This window comes from Rhinopithecus bieti, unplaced genomic scaffold, assembly GCF_001698545.2.
Source record: "Rhinopithecus bieti isolate Rb0 unplaced genomic scaffold, ASM169854v2 scaffold_31531, whole genome shotgun sequence".
Lineage (NCBI taxonomy): Eukaryota > Metazoa > Chordata > Mammalia > Primates > Cercopithecidae > Rhinopithecus > Rhinopithecus bieti.
In genome coordinates this window covers 610,612-636,233 of record NW_016814088.1, presented here as the reverse complement: position 1 = coordinate 636,233, position 25,622 = coordinate 610,612, and the positions used below count along the sequence as shown (strand labels likewise).

At 43.6% G+C, this 25,622-nt stretch overlaps 1 protein-coding gene across 2 annotated transcripts; it reads right to left on the bottom strand.

Moving 5' to 3' along the window:
* Positions 1-364: 364 nt before the first annotated feature.
* MCM3 (minichromosome maintenance complex component 3) lies at positions 365-22,200 on the bottom strand. Of its 2 annotated transcripts, XM_017849606.1 has the most exons (17): positions 21,956-22,200; positions 20,067-20,179; positions 19,445-19,653; positions 18,831-18,961; positions 15,842-16,080; positions 15,217-15,325; positions 13,965-14,118; positions 13,505-13,636; positions 12,710-12,918; positions 10,164-10,338; positions 9,650-9,776; positions 8,710-8,860; positions 5,543-5,683; positions 4,293-4,396; positions 3,376-3,461; positions 2,828-2,897; positions 365-1,129 (listed from the first exon to the last, which is right to left on the bottom strand). In XM_017849606.1, exons 1-17 carry the CDS (start codon positions 22,031-22,033, stop codon positions 931-933), a joined length of 2,427 nt encoding a protein of 808 aa, XP_017705095.1. In that variant the 5' UTR covers positions 22,034-22,200; the 3' UTR covers positions 365-930. The 2 variants fall into 2 exon arrangements, with proteins under 2 accessions (XP_017705095.1, XP_017705096.1); XM_017849607.1 differs by lacking the exon at positions 20,067-20,179 and having other exon boundaries at positions 21,956-22,176.
* Between the last annotated feature and the right edge of the window lie 3,422 nt (positions 22,201-25,622).

Below are 25,622 nucleotides of genomic sequence, written 5' to 3'. Positions count from 1 at the left end.
TTTGATGTGTCTGATATATCAGGTATTCTATCTTTATGAAGGGTAAGTTTAGATTCAGGCAAAAAGCGCCAGGCAGAGGTGCAATTCTTTTCCTGGACTTTTACTCACTGGCCTCCCTTGGCCATTTAGCTATTTCAAATTGGCAGGGTTTGGTCTGCACTATCAATTTTGACTGATAAATGCTGGTGCTGCTGAGGAAGAAAACTGTCTCTAGAGAAGACATGACCCCCAGAGAGAGAGCACAGCAGGCTGCTGCCACCGTGTGGTAGTTTGCTGCAAATGCGGGAGCAGCAAACCCTGCATGATTGCTCTCAAGGAAAACAAAATTCAATATATGTATGAAAAACAGACTACGACTATTAAGACCGCGTGTACAAAATGGCTAAGTTTATTCAACATCTCGGATATTCATCTGGATATTGGGTTTGTTTTGTGGTACAATATATATTCACCTTAACTGGTGCTATTATCAAGAAAGCTCTCTTGACCTGCATGACGTGCATCAGAGCTTCTCTCCACCAGTTAGAACCACCCAAAGCCTAGTCTAACCACAGTGCTCCGCAGGAAAAAAAAATACACAGCAAACAGAAAACTGTTGTGCCCCCAAAAGTACTCAGAAGTCATATGTTATTTACAGTTGGGTTTGTGTGGGATGGGAAGTAGGGCGGATGGATGAGCCAGTGCTTTTGCAATGAAGATGCAATAGTCCTTGTCCTCTCACTGTCTCCTCTTTCCTCACCCCATGGCAGCTTTCATGACCCATTCCCAAAGGGTCCACCGAGTCCTGACTCAGCTTCATCACCAACATTCCTCGCCTTCAGTTCAACACTGTTAGTCAGGGGAGTAGAGGCAAAGACTTGGGTCGGGGACAGGGTGGGAAACACGGAAGAAACTCTCTCGGCACAACCCAAGTTCAGAGACGAGACCTCCTCAGATGAGGAAGATGATGCCCTCAGACACCATGACCTGATTGTCATCCTGCATCTTGCTCAGAGCAGCTTGGATCTCAACTGAAGAGAAGGGCTCTTCGCTGTCCCGGTTGATGGATTCTGTGAGGCGATTCATGCCGACTGACTGCGCGTGAGCTTCCCGGAACACATCCAAGAGGGCCACCTTGAATGCCTTCAACCTGCCCCAGACGGAAGAAATGGGGAAGAGGAGTAAACAAACCCAAATGCTCTCAGGAAAGAGCTATTCTAGGAAAATTCATAGTATTAATACAGTAGAAGCATCCCCTCAATATTCTTTCTCACACACACATCTGCCTCTGATGGTAGCATTACCCTTGAGGAGCCCCCTTTAAAGTTAAACTATTTTACTAGTGCGTGGGAAATTGGCATTCCCCTTGGCTGTAAAACAGTAACCCGGTCAGCATCAATGGGGGACAATTTAGCAGCACTTACTAAAGCCTTAAATGTGTATATCCTTTGGCGCAGGGAGCCCATTTCTAGGAACTCACCTTACAGCTATACTTGCATGAGTGCACACTGATAAATTTAATACTGTTTTACTGTAAACAGGGAACAACCCAAATGTCTATCATCAGAGAATTTCGTTAAATAAATTTTACCCATCCATACCATGGACGGCCTGGCCGCGCCGCTGGCTCCCCTGTATCCCAGCACTTCCTCTGGCGCGCGCCCGACGCCGCGATCATGCGCTCACCCGAGATTGAGCACCCCATCCTCCGCGCTAACCACTCGTGACAACCCCACAGAAACCAGCCACGCCGTCTCCTCACTGCAAAAATACCCGCCCACCAAATTCGCCGCCGCACGGCTCGGCGGCGCTGTAGACTCCCAGCTAACACGCCGCGCGCGCGCCGCGGCCCCGCGCGCCTCCGGCGTGACCGGCCAGGGCGACCCACGCGCGCCTCCCACCGCCTTCGGCAGTGAGTAGCACGATCCCGCCACTCGCGCCACCTCCCGCCGGGCACCCGCAGCCGCCGCCGCAGCCGTCTGCAAAGAAAAAAAATGACATCAAACAAGCACAGTGGCTTATGCCTGTAATCCCAGCCCTTTGGTTGGGAGGCCCAGGTAGGAGGACTCCTTGAGGCCAGGAGTCCAAGACCAGTCTGGGCAACATGGGGAGACCCCCGTCTCTACAAAAAGTAAAAAATAAACACTGTAAAAAAGTAAAGAAAAAAACACTGCACTCCTGTCTCAAAAAAAAAAAAAGAGATCTATACAAGCTGATTCAAGAAGCATTTTAAGATATAGTTGAATGGTTGTCTCTGAGGGAGAGAGTTACAATTGATTTTTTTTTTTCTAAATACTTTTCAATGTTTTCAAATTTTCTTCAGTAAATACATGGTGTTATGTGTTTAAAGTATAAAAGAAAAAACGTAAAACTTCGCTATGGAGTTTCTTTGGTGTTCAGTAAACAAAATTCACAGATAAAAATGTCTCCTAAAACCCTGGTGGTAAACATTCATTTCAAAAACAAATGGCCAAAATGTATCTATCCCACCAAGAAGAATCTGAGGTTACAGTAAGAGGTAAGTTGTACTTGTTGTAAAACTCTTCTTCCTGACCCCACACAGACATAATTCAAATTCTCAGAGAGAGAATTATTAATAAAGCAAATGGTAAAATTTAAACAACTGAAGATTCTGGGTAAAGGACATCCAGAAGTTCTTCATGCTTTTCTCGTAACTTTTCAATAAGTTTGAAATTAAATGAGAATATAAAATGTTAAAAGCCGCGGGCCTCTAGTTTTGTGTTTTATTGATAACCAGCAGTTTGTTTCCCACCCTCTCCAAGGGAAAAAAGTCCCTTCCTCAGTGATACAGAATTCTTGAAGGGGCAGGAGCAACATCCCTACTCACCTGGATTCACTTAACTCCACTTTCTGGGATTCCTTGGTCTCCTGTGAGTCTGCCGTCTTTGGAGTGTGTACTTCAGAGGGTTGATGTTTGTAGAGATGGGGAAGATTAGCAAGGTGAAGCCATTTCCACAAACACTAGGGAAATCATCTCCACTCCCAATCCCTCACTCAGCCTGCTGAACACTCCTATTTCCTAGGGTTCTTATGGGGCCAGGCAGAACAATTAGGATAAAGGGAAATCTTCACTGGATGATGAAGGAGTTTAGTGAGGCAGGAGATCCTCAAAATATATATTATGCGAAATGCTTATAACCAGGTATAGCACAGCACAGTTCATCAAGGAGGTATACACAATAGAGCAAAGCTTTTTCCAAAGTTTTTACTGTGGGTTTCCCCTGAAGCTCTCTTGGGACAAACCTCTTGGACATAGGCCCCAAACAGGGAGCCAAACAAACAAGAGTCCACAAGAAAATAAAGTGCACAGAGCAACTGGAAAAGTCCAAGAGTCACAGGAACAACCTCTTTCATCGGTAAGGGGCGCTCACTCACCTTGAGGCATTTCCTCCTCTGTGTCACTGAAGTCATAGGGGTCGTATGAATCCCCATCTTTGGCATCTGGCTGGCGAGTCTTCCTTCTAAAATACCCAGGGCAGTTAAGAGAGAGAAAGAGTTTGGAGACAGAAAGGCAAGGGAGCCCCGTGTTGTGCTTCTAATTATGGAGAAAAGGAAACAGAACCACTAAGTCAAAGTGAAGGACAGGCTTAGGCCTTTGCAAACTGCTGCTTGTTCTAAACAAGACCAAGTCCCCAGACTAGAACACAAACAGGCGCTGCTTCCAATGCTCTTTCCCACATCACTCACCCTTATAAGTTCAACCATAAGCATGAAGGTTTTCCCTTAGAATTTTAAGTATATATTCAAAATCCTCAGTGGTTGGGTTGCTGTTCCTACTATTTAGCATTTCTTCAGTAGAGGGGTCAAAAGCACATGAGAAGGTCTCACTCTGTTTCTCTCTCTTTTACCCAGGTTATCTTCATCCGCAAACCCTGCAGGTCTAGGAACACCCTCCATGAACAACCTGACATCAATAAGCAGCGCTCATTCCACCTTCTACCCTCTACTCCTCTCTCCAGTCCCACTGGAACTTTTTTTGTTGTTTCTCTGTCGCCCAGGCTGGAATGCAGTGGCGCGATCCCGGTTCACTGCAACCTCTGCCTCCCAGGCTCAAGCAATCCTCCGACCCCAGCCTACCGAGCAGCTGGGACCACAGGGATCCGCCACCACGCCCGGCTAATTTTTCTATTTTTTGTAGAGACAGAGTTTTGCCATATTTCCCAGGCTGGTCTCAAACTCCTGGACTCAAGTGACCCACCCGCCTCGGCCTCCCAAAGTGCTGGGATTACAAGTGTGAGCCACCAACATTTTGGCCACCAACTTTTTAATCTCATTTGCTTGCCCCACCTTACCTCTTCCTCTTCTGCTCCTGGTCCTCTTGGCTTTTCTCCTCTTCGTCTTCTGTCTCTGATTCATCCTCACTTCGCTTCTTACGTTTCTTCTCCTTCTCCAGAACCTAGGACCAAGGCAAGTGTGGGTGGGCTGGAGGGTCACTGATGCAGGGGAACTGCATCAAGAACTCTGAGTCCCTTCTGCACCATAAGCAGGAATGACTTCCACGTTTCCAATGGTTTACCTACCTCCTCTTATCCCTAAGTCCCAGGACCAGGGGCAGAAGTAGAGACTGCTACCCATCTTTTTAAAATGCTGGGAAGTATATTATATGCTGTTTATATAGTAGGTACTCAATAAATGTTTACTGAATAAAGAAACGAATGTCTAGCACATAATAGTTAAGTGGAAAACAATCCATTTCCTTATAAATCAGGTGTCTAATTGAAATCCAAGACAACCCTTAACCTAGCAAAAAGCGAGGAAGACTTTATCAGACTCACAACTCAACTCCAACACTAAAATTCACCAGACCGGGGTGAGAGTGGGAAACTAGGAAAAGGGAGTCTAGGCTTGAGGCTTGATATCTAAAATGATAGAGATGCAATGTCACAAACAGAAATTGGGAAACAGGATGAGGCAAGTTTGAGAGTTCAACTTTAAACATGAGCTTCTGAGGTGCCAATGGGACATTTGAAAAGACTACCAAGGGGAAAGGTACAGAGGGACAAGGAAGATTACCAAGGTGGCCCTTTTGAAAACACCTACTTTTTTTCTAAGATGCAAAGGAAGTAGGGGTACACAGAGAAGCAGCTGACTGAAAGTATAGCACATCAGCTAAACCAGAATCTCTAGGAGCCCTGGAATCAGCATTTTAAAGCTTTCCATCTTCTAGCCGGGCGACAAGGCGGGCGCCTGTAGTCCCAGCTACTCGGGAGGCTGAGACAGGAGAATGGCGTGAACCCGGGAGGCGGAGCTTGCAGTGAGCTGAGAGCCGGCCACTGCACTCCAGCCTGGGCGGCAGAGCAAGACTCCGTCTCAAAAAAAAAAAAAGAAAAGCTTTCCATCTGATTCTCAGGTGCAGTCAGGGTTGAGAATGAGAATCACTGAGTGTTCCAGAGGAAAGAGTGAGGCAGACTGATCACTGGAAGACAAATACTGCTTTCTGTTGACGATCCAAATGTAGCTGTCAGCCACGGAAGGCTGGGAAGCCCACGCATCTGTAATTTATTCAGAAGAGCCTCTCATGCCCTGGCATCTGAATCCTCACCTTCTTGAAGTAAGCATACTGGACCAACTCCACAGCTTCCTCTGCATCCTGCAGGTCCACAGTCTTGCTCATGCGGGCCTTCGCATGGGCTGTGGCCAGTCGAATCAGAGTTTCCAGTGTTCGGGCTGTAACTGGAGATGTCTAGGGAAGAAAAGGGAGGATTGCTTATCCCAAATCCTTTAGGCATGCCCATCTATCCTACTGCACAGAAAGGGAAATGACACTACCAGAAAAGCCCCAGGAGGCCCAAGCAGAGAATTCAGAGCTCTGTGTTCTCTATAGATACCATATAAAAATGAGAAAGATGACAGCAAGGATCAAGGAAATATACACAAGACTGTTGCAGGAAGGAGGAGCAAGTGAACAGGGAAGAAAATTAGGCATCTAACAACTGGAAAGATAAAAGACTACAGCGTAGAAAAGAGAAGGGAGAAAAATCATTAGTGACTGTAGGCCAGCAATGCAGCAGGAAGTCTGCCTTTATATATATTCTGTCATTTCACCCTCTTAATAACTTGGAGAAGTTTTATACACTAAGGAAATGGGACTCAAAGACCTTCAAGGAGAGTTTCCAAAGTCACACTGAAGGAGGGATAGGAAAGGAGTAATCTGAGGACAAATATGTAGCTTGAGTAAACCCAGTCCAGAGGAGGAGAACTCTGACACATTCCTAACAAATGTTTCTCACAGGGGCCAGTGAATACCAAACCGGGGTGCTTTTACCTTTTAAAATGCTATTGTATGAATGGCCTTCTTGACCTAATCAATCAGAATGAATTGGAAATGAATGAATCAGAAATCTCGTGTTTGGGACTAGATATGTGTACAAGTTTCAAGTGATTTTGATGTGTCCAATTCTCTCATTTTATGGATAAAGAAACTGACCTGATAGGTGAAAGGATTTGTCCACAGTCCAAAAGCTAGCTGCAGAGCTGGGATCAGACATGAAACTACTTCCAGGCCGGGCGTGGTGACTCACATCTGTAATCCTAGCACTTTGGGAGGCCAAGGCGGGCAGATCATGAGGTCAGGAGTTTGAGACCAGCCTGACCAACATGGTAAAACCCCATCTCTATTAAAAATACAAAAAAAATTAGCCTGGTGTGGTGGCACGTGCCTGTAATCCCAGCTACTCAGGAGGCTGAGGCAGGAGAACCCAGGAGGCAGAGGTTGCAGTGAGCCAAGATCACGCCACGGCACTCCAGCCTGGGCAACAGAGCAAGATTCCATCTCAAAAAAAAAAAGAAACTTCTTCTGTCACACCTTCCAGGTCTCCCATTATATGACCCATCACTGACGTATCCTGGTCTCTTCTTGTTTCAAGTTTCCTAAATTACCGTATATATTCACAATGACATTCAAAACTAAATACATTCACATTTAAATTCATTCATTAAATTTTGTAATAATTTAGAAAGCTACCAGAGTTTGGAAGTCATACACTCCATGACAAGTTCTAATTCTTGAATCACCTAAAAAGCTGGTGAAATCCTAGCCTGCAATAGCATATCTAGGGAATCCAAATTATCTTGGAATTCACTTACAGATCTCACACCAGGACCGCAACTAAAACAGTGTATGATGCTCAGTTTTAGGTTCAATGAGAGGGCGGGCCACACACCAGAAGTTCGCATGGGGAAAGGAACAGTTAAAAAGAAAGTAAGCTGTTTAATGAGGAAGACAGGTGATACACAACCTCCAGAAAACAAGACTAACAGCCACAGGTAAAAGTTGTGGGGAAAGAGGTTTAAGCTTAATAAATATTCTAAAATTTCAAAACAGTAATGTTCTGAGCATGCTGTCACTGGCGGTATTAAAAAGTCCCGGCCAGGTGCTGTGGCTCACGCCTATAATCCCAGCACTTTGGGAGGCCGAGGTGGGCAGATCATGAGGGTCAGGAGATTGAGACTAGTCTGGCCAACACAGTGAAACCCTGTCTCTACTAAAAATACAAAATTAGCCGGGCATGGTGGCACGGACCTGTAGTCCCAGCTACCCGGGAGGCTGAGACAGGAGAACAGCTGGAATCGGAAGGCAGAGGTCGCAGTGAGCCGAGATCTTGCCACTGCACTCCGGCCTGGGACAGAGCAAGACTCCATCTCAAAAAAAACAAGTCCCAGCAGGGATTTGAGAAGACAGAGTGGGTGAGGCTGGAGTAGATGATCTGGAATCATGTCTAATCCAAGAGTCTATGTCTATGTCACATAATAAGAGTTCTGGACTTGGGTCCTTCTGCTGCAAAATCCACTGCCCCTAAAAGATTTAGACAAATTTGGGCCAGGCTTGGTGGCTCACGCCTGTAATCCCAGCACTTTGGGAGGCCAAGCCGGGTGGATCACCTGAGGTCGGACCAACATGGTTTCGAAACCCAGTCTCTACTAAAACTACAAAATTAGTCGGGCATGGTGGCACATGCTTGTAATCACAGCTACTCTGGAGGCTGAGGCAGGAGAATTGCTTTAACTGGGGAGGTGGAGACTGCAGTGAGCTGAGATCGCACCACTGCACTCCAGCCTAGCCAACAAGAGTGAAAACTCCGCCTCACCAAAAAAAAAAAAAGATTTAGACAAATTCATGGACAGCTATATTAGGTTACCAGAAATTGCCTGTTAGTCATTTTTTCAAAGTCCAGTCCAAATATCGTACTCTCTGGGAATCCTTCCTTGACATTCATACCCCTTCAGGGAAGTCTAAAAGAAAATTAACAGTTTCTTCATCTATACTCAAATAGCCTTTCACATTCATTCCTTTGTAAGTACCACACTGGGGTAAATATTTATAAATATGCATGGATGTCTTTCTATCTACCTACCTTTGTGCTTCCCCATCCTGGATCTGAGGTCTTTGAAAAGAGTGCTTATTAATTTTACATTGCTTGTAAGAAGAGAGACTAGGTCACTTTCCAGAAGTCACTCCTATGTTTGCTGAATGAATCACAGCTTCTGGAGGCCAATGTCATTTTAACTCATGAGAGACATGTTACCTCTGGGGTCCTTATTTCATTTTCCTTTATAAAAGGAAATGATTAAAATTGTGTAACAGGAAGCTCTTCAGACCAGGAAAAAAAGTCACTAAGTTAAAATGCTTTCAAAGCTCCCAGATAGCAAGGACTCCTGCCCAGCCATATACCTAAGGGATCCGAGGCCCAGGCTCCCCCAGGCACTCACCCTGGCAGTGTCCGAGCTCATGCTATCTTGGCTGCGCAGGCGTGAATACTCTTCTGCAATGTAGGTGGCCGACTCCTGTGTCAGGACAGGCTTGATGATTCTGGCCACATGGATGTACTTCTTCATGAACGCTGCACTCACCATCTTCTCCCTGGAGCCACATACAGTGAATTCCATCTCTCTGCCACACCTTACCACCTGCCTGGATTAGTGGCTTTGCCGCTCAGAAAAGCCAAGGTCAAAACAGACAAAGCCTAGAACCCATTATCATAACTCCCATTTATATGGAACATATACAAGATTCTTCCACATATTTTTATTTAATTATTTCAGGTATTATTTGTGAGTTAGGTAGTTTAGGTAAAAAGTTTAGGTATTATTTGCTGTATTTTGTAGGTAGGAAAACTACAGCTGAGAGAAGCTGAAGTAGACTCAAAGTTTTCTGACTCCAAATTCTGCATTCTTAAACCAACAGCTTTGAAGAGTATGCTATGCTTCTTACTGCAACATGACCAAAAATAGAGGTGTAAGATCTCACATTTCATGCTTTGAGCACCTGATCACACGTCTCCTTCATCCAAGTCTACTTACAAAGTCTCAAATGTTTCCTATCTGCTGACCCTTCATCACAAATGGCTACTTGACATGTGCCATCTTTCATGTATAAGGCACACCCACCATCAGTTAGGTATGTCATCCAAACTCTATTTTAAGAAAAGACCTGAACCTGGGCTGAAGGACCCAAACATTTACAAGGCAACTGGCCAGGATAAAGGATATATTGTGGACCCAGAAAAGAAGAAAATTAGTCCACATGGTTATGACTCCAGGCATGGTTTTGATCTGGGCACATAATGCCTTAGCTAAGCTTAGACATACACATGTTCTAATATAACACAAATTTCAGGTTCCCTTGAGGAAGAGTTATGAGAATGCTTACTTTTTCTTCTTGGTCCCATGTAGAAGGTTGTCATGCTTCTCATAAATCTGGGTGTCCTGCTGGTCTTCCTGGCTAAAGTTGGGATCATCTGTGGCCAGGATATCCACAGCACTACCCAAGGGCATAGCTGGTATACCCAAGTTAGGAGAAAGGAGAGTAATAAAGAGTTTAACCCAGGGGAAATTGCTTTTTCTATAGCACAAGAAGGGAAGACACAAAGATTCATAAAGAAAGGGCTCAAAAAGAATCAGACACATGGAACCCACAGATAAAGATGGTGGAACTGCCTGGCCCACAGAAGATGCTCAAAGTTATTCCTAGACCCAGAAATGGACAAAAGACATACCTCAGGATAACCTCCAGTAAGCGAGAAGGAGAGGTGGCTAAACAGTTGAGGGCTCTTCAACATCAACCCAGACACTGAAACACCTACCACCACCTAGGCTGGGCCTGAGAAACTACCATCTGTTTAGCCCCTTTCCATTAGTTACTCTTACTATTCTCATGACCTCACCATCGCCATCCTGCTCCCCAGGTGCTCTGTAACGATGCATCCGAAGGACATGGTCTGAGATCTCCCGATCCTGCTCAGGATCCATCTGATCCAGCATAATGAAGAGCAAGTCAAATCGAGACAGCAGTGAGTCCTGTAGTCCAATGTTCTCCATTGGAGTCTTATACTGGTCATACTGGGGAATGTGAGGACAACAGAAGTGGACACGACATCAATAGGAAGAAAGGACAAGGCTGCTGCAATTCTGGGAGTGGGAATGGAAGGCTTGACCTCAAAGAGCAAAACAGACAAAAAGCAGTGAAAAAGTGAAGTATTTTAAAGCCATTAAACAATGTAAATCATCTCTTCTACCTGCAACCCTTCTTTAATTGAGCTTCCTAGGAAGCCCCACTTCCTCCTACAGGAACCTCTAAAAGGCTGAATGTAGGTCTCTAAACCAAGCCCCTCCTTCCCAAACCTTATTCTGCTCTTCTCATTCCCAAGGCAGGACCTGACTGAGAGATGATCCCTTTCCCCTACCTGTCATAAAGACAGAGCAAGTTGGTTAGGCTACAAGCACTTAGAACTTTTTGGAGTCCCTTACTCAGAAGATATGAGTAAAACCTCAACTAAAATGGTCAATGATGTACAAATCATAACATCTTAGAAACTGGCCAGGCACATCCACTCACACCTGTAATCCCAGCACTCTGGGAGGCAGGTAGATTGCTTGAGCCCAGGAGTTCGAGACTAGCCTGGGCAACATGGCAAAACCCCGTACCTGTAAAAATTAAAAAAGAAAAAAAAAATTTGCCAGGCATGGTGGTGCACATCTGTAGTCCAAGCTACTCAAGACACTGAGGTAGGAGGGTCACCTGCACCCAGGGAGGTCAAGGCTACAGTGAGCCAGGATCACTCCACTGTACTCCAGCTTGGGTGGCAGGGTAAGATGCTGTCTCAGGAAAAAAAAAAAAAAAAAATCAAGGGAGTTTTTCCTCGGGATTCAAAAACCCCAATACTCTCAATTCTGGGCCTACTGGACTGATACCTACCCATCCACATACACTTCATGGTCAGAGAACATAACAACCTTTAGGTAATAATGATTTTAACCATGTTCACATTTCAGGTTCTGCCATTTTTCTTATATTTCCCAATCACTCTTGAGAATGCCATTTTTCTTATATTTCCCAATCACTCTTGAGAATGACATAAACACACATTATCATTTATTTTACTTTATTTTACTTTTAAAGATGAGGTCTCACTATATTGCCCAGGTTGGTCTCAAACTCCTGGGCTCAAGTGATCCTCCCACCTCAGCCTCCCATAGTGCTAGGATCACAGTCATGACACACTGCGCCCAGCCCCATCAGTAATTTTAAAACCTATGGTTTTCAACCTTGGCTACACATTAAAACCAAACCTGCGGAGCCTCTCTAAACCATAGCTACCAAGAGCTCCAACTCAGAGATTTCAATTCAGAAACTCTGAGCTGGGGACCATGCAACTGTATGTATAAAAAACACCATCGCAACAAGGCGTTCCCATACACCGTAGGATTATAAACTGCCGGGACACAGCATGAGCTGTGGGCTCAAATCCTGGCTCTGCCATTTTCAAGTTTGTGGCTCTTGAACAAGTTACATAATCTTTTGTACCTCCATTTTCTCATCCGTAAAATAAAGATAACTACACATTGTGAGGTAGTTACTGATAGGATAAAAGGAGTTGGTAAATACAAAGCATTTAGGAGCATTCATTAATAGAAGTATTAATTAAAAGATTAATATATCTTTAAAGAGGGTAATTTTGCAATCTCTACCAAAAGAAAAATGCACGTAACTCTTAATCCAGTAATTTCATTGCTAGGTATTTATACTACAGATATATTCCCAAATCTGTAACAAAACATACATAAAGGGATGGCCACTACAGCTTCATTCAAAATAGATAGGAAAAACGAAGCCACTAAATACCCATCAGATGGAGACTAGTTAAATACATCCCTATGATGAAATACTAGAAATCTATTTTTTAAAAGGAAAAACTCACCAAACCCCAGGCACAGACAAATATGAAAGATTATATCTAGCACATCACAGTCATGATAAAAACAAAGATAAAGAGATAATTCTTAACAAGGAAATAGTGTATTTGCTGGTACATGCTTAAATTTTTGTTTCCTTAAACACTTCAAAGCTGTTACCTCTTGGCAAAGTGACAGGAGAGGGAAGCAAGTCTTTTCATTTTCACGCTATAGCTCTGTTCTGTTTAGAAATTCCTCCGCCACATGCACGTAGTCCTTTTATTTAATGGACTGTTAAATATGTTAAATGGACTGTTTAACTATACTGTTAAAAAGTTACTTTTAAATAAGGAACTTTCCACGGGAGTCTGCTGTGCAGGAATGGGTGAGGAACACTGCTCTAAACAAACAATAATAACAAGAAAATGGCCTTATTTTTAGTCTTTGCCCTGGGTCACCTAGAATACACTTCTCAGCCCAGTTAGTCAGCAAAATCAAATGAAGGTGAGGACAATAGTTGGGGCCTGATTCTACTTACCCTGCCGTAGACAGGGTTGGCAGCTGCCAAAACACTGCAGCGGGCATTCAACCGAGCATGGATGCCAGCCTTGGCAATGGTCACTCGACCCTGCTCCATCACTTCATGGATGGCTGTGCGATCCATGTCAGACATCTTGTCAAATTCATCAATGCAAACCACACCTCGGTCAGCCAGGACCATGGCTCCCGCTTCCAGACGACGATCTCCTGGGAAGTGAGGAGGTAAAAACACATGCTACAGTCTAGGTTCTAGGGGCCAGAAGGGAAGGATTTCAATCTCCTTCCTAGGAATCTCTCACTTTGCACATGCGAATGCGGCAACAGTGTGTTGGCTGCGAGAAACTTAGAGGAAACCCTGGTGGGTCACCTTTTCAGCTCAAACCTAAATATTAATAGTATCTCTTTGTCCCACTTCAAGCCCTAAGTAACTAGCTTCTCACAAATTTCCTTTATAGAGTCTCTCTTTGGCCTCATCCTCAAGTAATATCCCAACTAGGCCTCTGCCTTCTCTTCACTGGTCTCTAAATCCCTTCCTCTAGTTCATAAAATAGTACAATCTTCATTTTTATTTCCCTTCTAAAGTGCTAAGACTTTGTTTCAAATCGAAAACATTCCTGTAAATAGATGAACCAAAGACTTAAGTAACTCACCCACCATTGCTGAATACTCAGTCCTCTATAATCTGGCCTCAACTAACCTATCAACTGTATCTTCAGAACACAAGCCAGGGCACACAAAGGATCTACGCTCAGTCTCTCTGCTGGGCCTTTGCCAAGGACCCTTATATCCTTACCTGTTTCCTGGTCTGTGGTGACTGCAGCCGTCAGACCCACTCCTGAGGAGCCCCGGCCAGTGGTGGGGATAGCCCGGGGTGCAGTGCAAAGCACGTACCGCAGAAGCTGAGACTTGGCAACCGATGGGTCTCCTGTAGGGTGGGGGCAGTGATGACACTCTAGGAAACTCCCCAGCACCCCCAGCAAGTTCTGCCTTTCTAGCACAGCTCTTGACACAACAGAGTCATACAGTAATTGGCTTTTAATATTATTTCCTTCGCTTTTCCCTTCACTACTCATGGAAGAATATATCTTATATACTATAAATCAGGAATTCCAGACATGATAAAAAAAAAAAATTCATTTTAGCCTTTTGATAGGACTGAAATACTAAGTACAGAATATACAATCTTACATATTATAGGTCCCCACAACCACTCCACAAGAACAACAGTCTAAAGCAAATCCCCAACATCATACCTATTAGAAGAATATTGATGTCCCCACGGATGTGGCTGCCATTTTCTAAGTCTCGTTCCACCCCTCCCAAGAGCAAGCAGAGGATTGCTTTCTTGACATAGTCATGCCCATGGATACTAGGGGCCAATGACCTGGCCAGCTGGTCAAAGATATCCTACAGGAGAAAAAACCAATTGCAAGCCTAGTGATATTCAATGGGACTTTGTGGAGCTCCACTTTATATACTTTGGCCTATAGAAAATACTTGAAGAGGGCCGGGCGCAGTGGCTCAGGCCTGTAATCCTAGCACTTTGGGAGGCCAAGGCGGGCAGATCACGAGGTCAGGAGTTCAAGACCAGCCTGGCCAACATGGTGAAACCCCGTCTCTACTAAAAATACAAAAAATTAGCCAGGTGTGGTGGCGTGTGCCTATAATTCCAGCTACTTGGGAGGCTGAGGCAGGAGAATCACTTAAACCCAAGAGGCGGAGGTTGCAGTGAGCAGAGATCGCGCCATTGCACTCCAGCCTGGGTGACAGAGCAAGACTCCGTCTCAAAAAAAAAAAAAAAAAAAAAAAAAAAAAGAAGAAGAAAGAAAATACTTGAAGAAACATAGAAACATGTACACTGTTCCTAATTGCAAAAGTTTCTTCTCTAAGACAAATCACACCATCAGGCCATTATCAGAGTAGGCACAGAGGCAGAATTTCAAAATTTCAAATTTCAAAATTTGTTTAGAGGGTTAATCTCTAAGGGAAAAAGAGTATCCCCAGGTTCAAAACATTTTAGGTTTAATAAGAACATGTACTATGCTTGAACAGTAACCTTTATCATCACACATTCATATACGTAGTTCAATTCTAAATGTGGATATACATCCTATCTTAAAAGAAAAGACAAGAAAACAAGTTGGAGAACTAAAACAAAAAAAAAATATTTAAGTAGTAATGCATCACCAATGTCTTCAGTATTTAATAGACTTATTGGTACACTTGTAAGTTAACACCTATCCTAATATTTGTATTAGGTTCATTTAGCAGCCCAGCAAGTAGCAGGTATTAAAATTGTTTAATAACAACAGAATTATTAAAGAACAAACAGCAAAAACACCCTTCATGTGTTGATTTACACAAAAATACAAGAAGCTAACACCAAACACTTTAGACAAAAAAACCTCAACCCTTCCTTCTGATCTAATACAAAAACAGCCATGCACCAAAACACAACTCTTAGAAATCCATTCCCACCCTCAAATTTCTAAACGATGCCCAGACCTTGGATCGGGTTTTACTGAACTTCTTGATCTTTGCTATATCCTCAGCAGAGAAAGAAGGCTGAGCATCCTTGCTCATCTGCTTAACATTACAGGCAATCAGGACAGTCCTGGAACAAAGAGAATAAAGAGGAAGCCCGTTATATTCAAATCCTAACATTAGTAGCTAGTACCCCCAGCAGTAGTAAGCCTTTTTAGGCTACCAAACTAGACCAGCCAATCAGAGCTGGGGAGGAGGGGGCAGGTAGCTGTTGTGAATTAAACAACTGGTTCTGTGACCCAAATATACTGATCATGCCCCACCTCTGGAATTGACCCACAGAGCTTCAGACAGAACTGTGTATGGGGACGAAGCGTAATTAAATGAGAAACTCCCAGGAAAGCCATGAGGCTGTAATCATTGTCACCAATAACTCTCACTTTTGGCTCTCACTTTTGGCATATGATGGTAAGTATCACCAGCTTTATCTGATAGAAAAGAGGTATTGAAGGTATCCTGTCTCCCAGGCAGGTGGAGTGCTCAACCTATCAGATATAACTCTGGAATATGGCAAACTGGACAAAGCCTATTACCAGAAATGGAAGCTGTCAACAGCATTACACACACTTTAGGGCAGACCCTTTACCTGAAAGTCCCAGAGGTGTAGCCTCCCTTCTTTCCAGGAAGGCAACGGTAGGTTCCCACTACCTGAACCCGGTCACCAGGCTTTGCTTTATCCACCAAGTCATCATCCAGAATGACGTCCACAGAGCGGGGGAGCTGGCCGGCTGGGGCCTTCTCCGGCATCTCCTGGATGGTGATGGTCTGGTGATCCCTGTAGACGGAAAGGCCATATTCCGTCTCAAGGGGATTGTTCTCCTCATCCTAGAAAAAGACACACAGAGGGATAGAGTGAACTCCGTCCTGTCTTAAAAATGCCACACTCACCTGTCATGGCAAATAAGATGACTTCATAAAATTTCATTATTAAGGAACAAAAAAGTCAAATACCTTCCCTAGCTTTTTGTGTTCCCCTCTGTTTTAGTAACAAGCATCAAATGGAAGGGGCAACCCATAGTCTGAATGGACTATGGTTATATTAACATCTAAATTAAGATTCTTACTTCCCCTCTAAAGCTGGATATATGCTTACACTCTGAAGCAGTTTTTCCACTTCTAGGTAATACCCAACAGAAACATTCACCCAAAGTCATGCACTGTAATGCTCATAGCAGCATTATGCCTAACAGTCAAAATTTAAAAGTATAAAAATGCCATCAGTAGTGGAATGGTTAAATAAACATGGTATAGTCACATAAATGAGTACTATACAGCAATAAAAATGTATGAAACACACCTATACACAACATGGATAAATCTCATAAATACAATGTTGAGCATAAGAAGCCCAACACAAAAGAGTATTTAAATAAAATAGAAAAACAGCCATAAGTAATCCATGCGGGTTAGACATCAGGATAGTGGTTACCCCTGGGTAACACGGGCCCTCAAGAGGGACTTTTGAGTGCTAGTATTTCCTCATTTGGAGCTGGTTACACAGGTACACTCAGCTTGTAAAAATTCATCAAACTATATACTTATGTGAGCTTTCCTGTACGTATATTGAAGTTTTACTTCCTTCACATTTGAATTTTCTAAAAACACAGTTGTCACTTATTGAGTGTTTGCTATGTGCCAGGCACTGTGCTATTACTTCACAAAATTATCTCATGTCATTATCACAACTTTGTAAAGAAGGTATTTTCACACGTCATGGACAAGGAAACCAGGAGACTAGGAGAGATTAAATAAGTTCCCCCAGGTCACACAGTAAAAGAGTCTGGACTTGACATAGGTATTAACTCCAAAGCCCATGCTCTTAAGCACCATCACAGACAATCTCCAGAAGATCTGGTCCAATGTATTTCACTTTTCAAGTAAAGAAGGTTGGCCACAGTAATCAGCAGAAGAGTACTTCCCAAGTACTTCCTGAAGAAGAAATTTTAGAAAAGTGGAGACCTTAAGGTCCAAAGAAGACAACAGAATGACTTAGAGAATACAGCTGGCATGAACTAAAGAGACACAGGTTCTAGTCCTTAAGGCCATCACTAACTGGGACCATAAGCAAATTGTTTACTTTCTCTGATCTCAGCATTTCATCTGGAGCTACCTCCAGATGAAATGATGCTAAAGTATGTTTAAGTTATAATTCTAAGATACTCATTCTTGTTTTTGTTTATGTTTCATTTCTCCACCACTGTGAAGACTGATGACGAGGACTGCGTCTTCTTTATATCCTTGTCCTCCATAACACTTAACAGTGCTTTCAATACAGTAGTTCTCAATTAAAATTTGATGAGGGGAGGAGAGGAATTCTTTGATAGAATGAGTTCAGACATCAAGTAATCAGTATTAATGATCTTTTGTCTCCAGAGGAAAGCCCTGCATTGTCCTCAATTCAGATCAATCTGAACACTAAGAATAAAGAAAGCATTTTCCTATGCCAGCCTTCTCCCAAACCCACAACGAAATATTTTTAAAGATTACAGAAGTCTAGCATATTTTTCTACTTTTAAAAGCAGATTACAAAATTATATGATTATAACGTTGTTAAAACATCTATGTAGATGACATCTTCTTTTGACTACTCCATAATTTTCTAAAACGAACAAGTGTTTTCTTAAAAAAATAATAAGAGTTACGCCTATAATCCCAGCACTTTGGGAGGCCAAGGCGGGCGGATCACGAGGTCAGGAGATTGAGACCACAGCGAAACCCCATCTCTACTAAAAATACAAAAAAATCAGCCAGGCATGGTGGCGGGCACCTGTAGTCACACCTACACAGGAGGCTGAGGCAAGGAGAATGGCGTGAACCCAGGAGGCGAAGCTTGCAGTGAGCCAAGATCACGCCACTGCACTCCAGCCTGGGCGACAGAGAGAGACTCCATCTAGAAAAAAAAATAAAAATAAGAGTTGTGGCTGGGCATGGTGGTTCATGTCTGTAATCTCAATACTTTGGAAGATGGAAGCAGGAGAATCACTTGAGGCCAGGACTTCAAGTCCAGCCTGGGCAACACAGCAAGACCCTGTCTCTAGAAAAAAGTGAAAAAAAAAATTAGCAGACCTGGTGGCTCATGCCTATAATCCCAGGTACTCAGGAGGCTACGGTGAGAAGATTCCTTGAGTCCAGGAGTTTCAGGCTGAAGTGTTCTATAATCGCACCACTGCACTCCAGCCTAAGAGACAGAGATCCTGTCTCTTAAAAAAAAAAAAAAAAAAGAATTGTGAAGTCAGGTGGCATAGCCCAAGCCTGTAATCCCAACTACTTGGGAGGATCACTTGAGCCCAGGAGTTTGCAAATTTAGTGCACCATGATTGCACCTGTGCATAGCCACAGCACTCCAACCCAGGCAACATAGGAAAACCTCATCTTTAAACAGAAACAAATAAATAAATAAGAATTGTGGGATTTTCATATTAAACTCTGGCCTGCAATCAATCTTTCCTTTGGATTAATCCTTATTTTTCACCCTTTACAGAAAAAAGACTTCAGATATTACAAAACTCTTTGCCTTAAAACGGGTATCTTTGACTCCAACCTCCAAGACAGCTCAATCAATTTATTTCCCTTACCTTAGTAGGATAGACAGAGCTGGAGGGAAAGGCCACCAGGGTGGTGAGATCAGAATAACGTCGCTCTATGGTCTTCTTAGTAGCAGGACAATAGTGGACACTACGGACGACTTTGGGACGAACTAGAGAACCTAGGCATGGAAAATGTGCACATATAAACTCACCCAACTAGACGATGATACAAGTGGAACCCAAACCTATGCAAGCCTATGACTCCAAATACTGTGTTCTTTTGACTAGGTTACGATATTTCAGTATCACCTTTTATTCATCTTATTTATATATAGACCACCACCATATCCATGTAAAATTTTAAGTACCACTGATCCCAACTAATAAAATAGGTGGAGTTAGGGTTTGGAATGAGAGAATGCCAGGAACCAAGACTCCTCCAGCTCTCAGCAGAATTCATCATTCTACTAACAACTATGATTACTCAATGTCCCCGTAATCACTGTACACCCTGAGCCCCTCCAAGTTTTACCACATAATTCCAGTGCTCCACCTCTTTGAAGCCACAAGCTACCCAGATCTACTTTATCTCTCCTGCTTTCCCCACCTCCCTGTCTTATTCTATCTTCATTTCCTTAGTGGCCCCCCTTTAACCCACTTACATTTAGTGACAATGCCCTCCACACAGACCACACAGCTGAGGAAGCAGGAGGTAAGAGTCCGTGGGGAGACATGCTTGGAGCCAAAGCTGCCTTCCAATCCTATGTAGAACTCCTCATACTGCTTGGCATAGGTAGCATCAATGGAGGCCACAAAATCCTTTAAGGCCCGCTGGAAGGCAACCAGCTCCTCAAAGGCATTGTTCAGAAGCCTGTACACGGGCAGGAGAAAGAAAAATTAGGGCGGAATTCAAAACAATGGATCCTCAAAACAGCAGGATCATAAATGGTTCATTAAAAACAATGAGAAAATCTAGCTTCTGCTTTCTCCTGCCATCCTATAAGACTCAGTAAAATACCAGAACTAAGGAGCAACTTTAATTCAACTTATCAAAGATATAAAAATCATATTCAGCTAAACATTGGAAGGAGGGGCGTTTGGGAGGAAAATGCCAACCACCAATTTTTCGGAAAAAATAAAAATAATAATAGGTGCAGGTGAGCTATGAGGGCTTCTAGATCAATCCTGTTTCACACAAGTCCTCTCCTGAGAGGCTGTTTCAATCTGGCCAAGAGGGAAGGGCGCCATTCTCATTGAGAGCGAGTGTATCTCCTTGCCACTCACCGGTTAGCCCTCTTCTCGTTTTTCCTGCGCAGGTCATTCACATTGACAATCAGCCGGTATTGGTTGTCACTGATCAGCTCCCGAACTTTGCTCTGATAAATTCCCTGGTCTTCCTGCAAAACAGCCACCACATATCACCATAGCCACAAATTCAGAAACAATGTTTCTAAACAGAAGTAGTTCTCACAGCCAGATAGCCAGGTCAATCTCTGCAGCAGAGCTGAATCCCCAGTATGTATGTGCTCATCAGTTTCTCCCTTTCATTCACTATCTTTAGATTCGAAATACAACCTAAGAGGGGACTGTAAGAATGATAATGACGCCGGGCGCGGTGGCTCAAGCCTGTAATCCCAGCACTTTGGGAGGCCGAGACGGGCGGATCACGAGGTCAGGAGATCGAGACCATCCTGGCTAACACGGTGAAACCCCGTCTCTACTAAAAAAAAAATACAAAAAAAAAACTAGCCGGGCGAGGTGGCGGCGCCTGTAGTCCCAGCTACCCGGGAGGCTGAGGCAGGAGAATGGCGTGAACCCGGGAGGCGGAGCTTGCAGTGAGCTGAGATCCGGCCACAGCACTCCAGCCTGGGTGACAGAGCGAGACTCCGTCTCAAAAAAAAAAAGAATGATAATGACTTCTTCAAGGTCCACGCTGTTATTCCCATCATCATGGACGACTTTTCTGCATGCTGTAATTTCTCTCTTTAGTGGAGAATTAAAATGAGCTCGAGAAGTCTAAAAGGACAGTAAGTGCAAACTTTATTAAAATGTTGAGGCCGGGCGCGGTGGCTCAAGCCTGTAATCCCAGCACTTTGGGAGGCCGAGACGGGCGGATCACGAGGTCAGGAGATCGAGACCATCCTGGCTAACACGGTGAAACCCCGTCTCTACTAAAAAAAATACAAAAAAACTAGCCGGGCGAGGTGGTGGGCGCCTGTAGTCCCAGCTACTCCGGAGGCTGAGGCAGGAGAATAGCGTGAACCCGGGAGGCGGAGCTTGCAGTGAGCTGAGATCCGGCCACTGCACTCCAGACTGGGCGACAGAGCGAGACTCCGTCTCACAAAAAAAAAAAAAAATGTTAAGTTGAACCTAACAATGTGAATGTTAAAGGTAACAATGCGAATAGACGGATATGTTGTTCACGGTAGTAATCATTTCACCACGTATATCAAAACATGTGCACTTCAAATATATACAATAAAAATGTAAATTAAACAGACTCTTAATAGTCACATTAAAATGGCTTTTCATTTAAGAATTACGTAAAAAGTAGTAGTTTTCCCAATCATCTCTGCAATACGGAAAGGGTTCTCATACCCAGACCTAAAGGAATAGAGAATCTCAGCTATTTGGTCACATCATCAACCCTTCAAGACAGCTTCTCAACATTCTATGGCTTTAAGTCTTGGGTTGCACACAAAACACTTTTTATCTGCATCTCAATTGGTATTGAAAAAGAATGCAGTCGAATTAGGGAGTCTTTTCCTCCTGGTAAAAAGCCAGTCCCTAAAATCTGAGCACTCTGCAACGCGGCTGGTCACTATAGCCCTAGGGCAGCCCCTCCCCCCCGCCCCCCCAAATCAAGAGAGAGCAGTGAAATGCAAAAGGCCGAGGTGGGCTTTGCCAATCTGCTTGCACTTAATGGGAACCTGTCGCCTTTCGCGTGCCCGGACCATCGCTTGTACTTAGGAGAAAGTTGGCTTCCTAAGAGTTCACTTATAGAACACAAACTAGCGAGTCCGGTGTTAGAAGCTACAAGACTGGGGCTGGAGGCTCGGGCCCGGCAGCCTCCGCTGCAGCACACGGTATGGAGGTCTGGCGGGCCTCTGGCTTCCCGGGACGTTTCTGCAGAGGCTCCGAGCGCTAAAGCCCCGCGCTGGCGCCTCCCTCACCTCGTCGTCCAGGAAGTCCAGGTAATCTCTCTGGGCCTCCCGCAGCTCCACATCGTCCAGCACCACGGTACCCGCCATGCCCGCTGCCAAAGAACTACCTCTACCAAAGTAGCGCGAAGGTTCCCCAGACAACTCCACCCCGGCGCGAAAACTTCCGAACGTTTCCCGCCACCAAAGGGTACCTCAAGGAAGAGGCGGGGACCCTGGGAGCATATAAACATTATGATTGGCTGAGTTATCTGACGCCGGAATAGCGACTGTCCAATCAAAAACTTCTTCTTCTTCGGGTTTTCCGCTGGGCGCCCCGCGGTGGCGGGAAACGTACCATCCGGGATTCTCTGTTCCTCCCCTCCCGCCTCCTCCCTCACTGACGAGCAAACTGACCAATAGGGCTGAGAGGAGGCTCACAGCGGCTGGTCACTGGGCAGCTGGAGGGGACAGGCTGGCGAGAGGGAAAGCGCTGCGTTCTGGGAGTTGTAGTGTTCTCCTACCTTTCCGGATGTTTTGCAGGGTTTTCTCAAGCTGCAGAAATTTTGAACCATGCAATGACCAAATTCAGGCCGGCGGTAGGACTTTACTTGAAAGTAGATTAAACGTCAGAAGATGGTGGTTTATAACGCAGGGAGATGAAAACATAAAAGCAAATCATTTTAAAGATATATCCAAATCAGAACTGCCCTCAAGTGGAATCCTAGTGTAAAAGTGGATTTTGAGAATCTATAGGATAGAATATGAAACTATAGTATCTTAGGGAAAGATTAGTTAAAAACCCATTTGCTATCTGATACCGTTACCTGACAAACCCATAAAGACATCGCCGCAGAGGAGGATGAAGTGAAAAAAAAAAAAATCGGTGTTTACCCCGCCCCCTAGAGACTGCATCGTGTGTTATACAAATTCTGGAAACCGTTATTACTCCATCTTACTTAATAACGGTAAATTAAAGGCTTTCTGGTCTTATAAAAAGATCACATGATCCTTTTAAGTAACTTAGCTTACTGAGTGATCAACACAAGAGGGGAAAAAGTGTTTCATGCCCCTTTGATTAAATATCAGTTTGGGAGGCCGAGGCGGGCGGATCACGAGGTCAGGAGATCGAGACCATCCTGGCAAACACGGTGAAACCCCGTCTCTACTAAAAATACAAAAATATCAGCCGGGCATGCTGTCGGGCGCCTGTAGTCCCAGCTTCTCGGGAGGCTGAGGCAGGAGAATGGCGTGAATCCTGGTGGCGGCGGAGCTTGCAGTGAGTGGAGATCGCGCCACCGCACCCCAGCCTGGGCGACAAAGCGAGACTCCGTCTCAAAAAAAGATACATATATATATATATATGGTCAGTAACTAAGAGCAAATCTGAAACTACAATGATTGAAAGATCATTGCATGTCCAAATTTGTATGTTTGATTTTAGTCCGTCGTGGTCGGCTTTTATTATATTTTCGTTTTATTTTGAGATATAATGTATATACGGTAAAATGCACAAATCTGAAGTGTACAGCTCAATGAATTTGTACCTGTGCTTACACCCATGTAACCACTCTGCACAATAAAGAGCATGTCCATTGCCCCAGCATGTGTTTTTAATTTTACTGAACAAGAAGCTAAAATACTAGATTGCCCAACACCAGACATTCGATAGCTCTTTATCTGAAATTTCAGCCAACTGATTATCAGCTTATGTTTGAAAGTCTTCAGGACTCACTATATACTGCTAAATATTCTAAGAATAATCTACCTAAACTATATATGCCATCTATTTGTGTGGGTATATGTATTTCTAGTTATTATTCAGTTTATAGTTACTGTGTTTTATGCCATCCTAGTGGGCAGATAAATCGATCCTTAGTCAAAGCAAAAAGGCTGTCATTTGACAGCTTGCTTTTGTGTTAATTAACGGGCAAAAAAAGAGAGAAAATTCTAGAATAAAGATCCTGTTTGCAGTTATATAGCAAGAGGTAATTACTGATTTACTTAAGATTTTTTATCACGCCGGGCGCAGTGGCTCACGCCTGTAATCCCAGCACTTTGGGAGGCGGAGGCGGGTGGATCACGAGGTCAGGAGATCGAGACCATCTTGGCTAACACAGTGAAACCCCGTGTCTACTAAAAATACAAAAAACTTAGCCGGGTGTGGTGGCGGGCACCTGTAGTCCCAGCTACTCGGGAGGCTGAGGCAGGAGAATGGCGTGAACCCGGGAGGCGGAGCTTGCAGTGAGCCGAGATCGTGCCACTGCCTCTAGCCTGGGTGACAGAGCGAGACTCCGTCTCAAAAAAGAAAAAAAAAAAAAAAGATTTTTTTATCACTTGATCATAACTTTTATTTTATGAATTTATTGGACACAGTACTGAGATATCCTCTGCTCTGGAAACAATTGGAAATTAACACTAAAAGAACCAGGAAGCTTAGCTCAAACTAGCAAAGAAGTCGAGTCATTTGTAGTAGAAATTCCAAATGAGTGGAAATGTGAAAACCATATCTTTGATTCTCACACTTTTTTCTGGGCTTGTTTCCATATATACAATATAATATAATATATACAATACAATATAAGATGAAGAAACTGAATTAGAATATCTCTGATAATCTGTCTTACTCTAACGTTCCATGAGCTAATGGCAAATTTGGAAACCCGGGAGGCGGAGCTTGCAGTGAGCTGAGATCCGGCCACTGCACTCCAGCCTGCGCGACAGAGCCAAACTCCGTCTCAAAAAAAAAACAAAAAGAAAAAAGATACAGTCCCTTAATGTAATAAAATGATGTACATTGGCATGGTAGGGAAAAAAAGAAATAAAAGAAATAAATGTTTTAAAATGATGAAGAGCTTTAGCCATACCAAACAATCAAATATAAGTTAAGCATCTGTATACCTAATTCTTTCCAGGAACAAAGATTTTTAGATCAGTGCTGCTTGATAGAAATATAATGCAAGACACATACATAATTCTAAATTTTATAGTAGCCACATTTTAAAAAGTAAAAAAGAAACAGTTGAAATTAATTTAGTAATATATTTAACCTAACATATCCAAAATATTACCATTTCAAAATGTAATCAATATTAAAAAGTGTTGACAGAATTTTTTCTTTTCCTTTTTTTTTTTTTTGACAGGATCTTGCTCTGTCACTCAGGTTGGAGTGCAGTTGCTCTCACTGCAGCCTCAACATCCCAGGCTCAAGCAATCCTCCTGCCTCAGGCTCCCAAGTAGCTGGAACCACAGCCATGTGCCACTATGCCTGGCTAATTTAATTTTTTGTAGAGATGGGGTCTCGCTATATTGCTCAGGCTGGTCTCGAACTCCTGGCCTCAAGCAATTCCCCCACCTAGGCCTCCCAAAGTGGTGGAATTACTTTTACTTTTTTTTTTTTTCCTTTTGCTGTCTTAAAATCCCATGTGTACTACCCCTCTCAGTTCAGACTAGCCACGTTTCAGGTGTTTCATCACTACATGTGGATACTGACTACTACATTAGACAGAAAGTTTTAGAGTACAAAATCTCTCTTGAAATAGTTTATGATTTAGCTTGAAGTGATAGTAACCATTCAGTGAACATGTACTATGTGCCAGACACTTTGCTAAGCACTTTATAAACCATAAAATCTCATTTAATTTTTACCTCACCTTGTGAAGTGGTCATTTTTTTTTTTTTTTTTTTTTTTTTTTTTTTT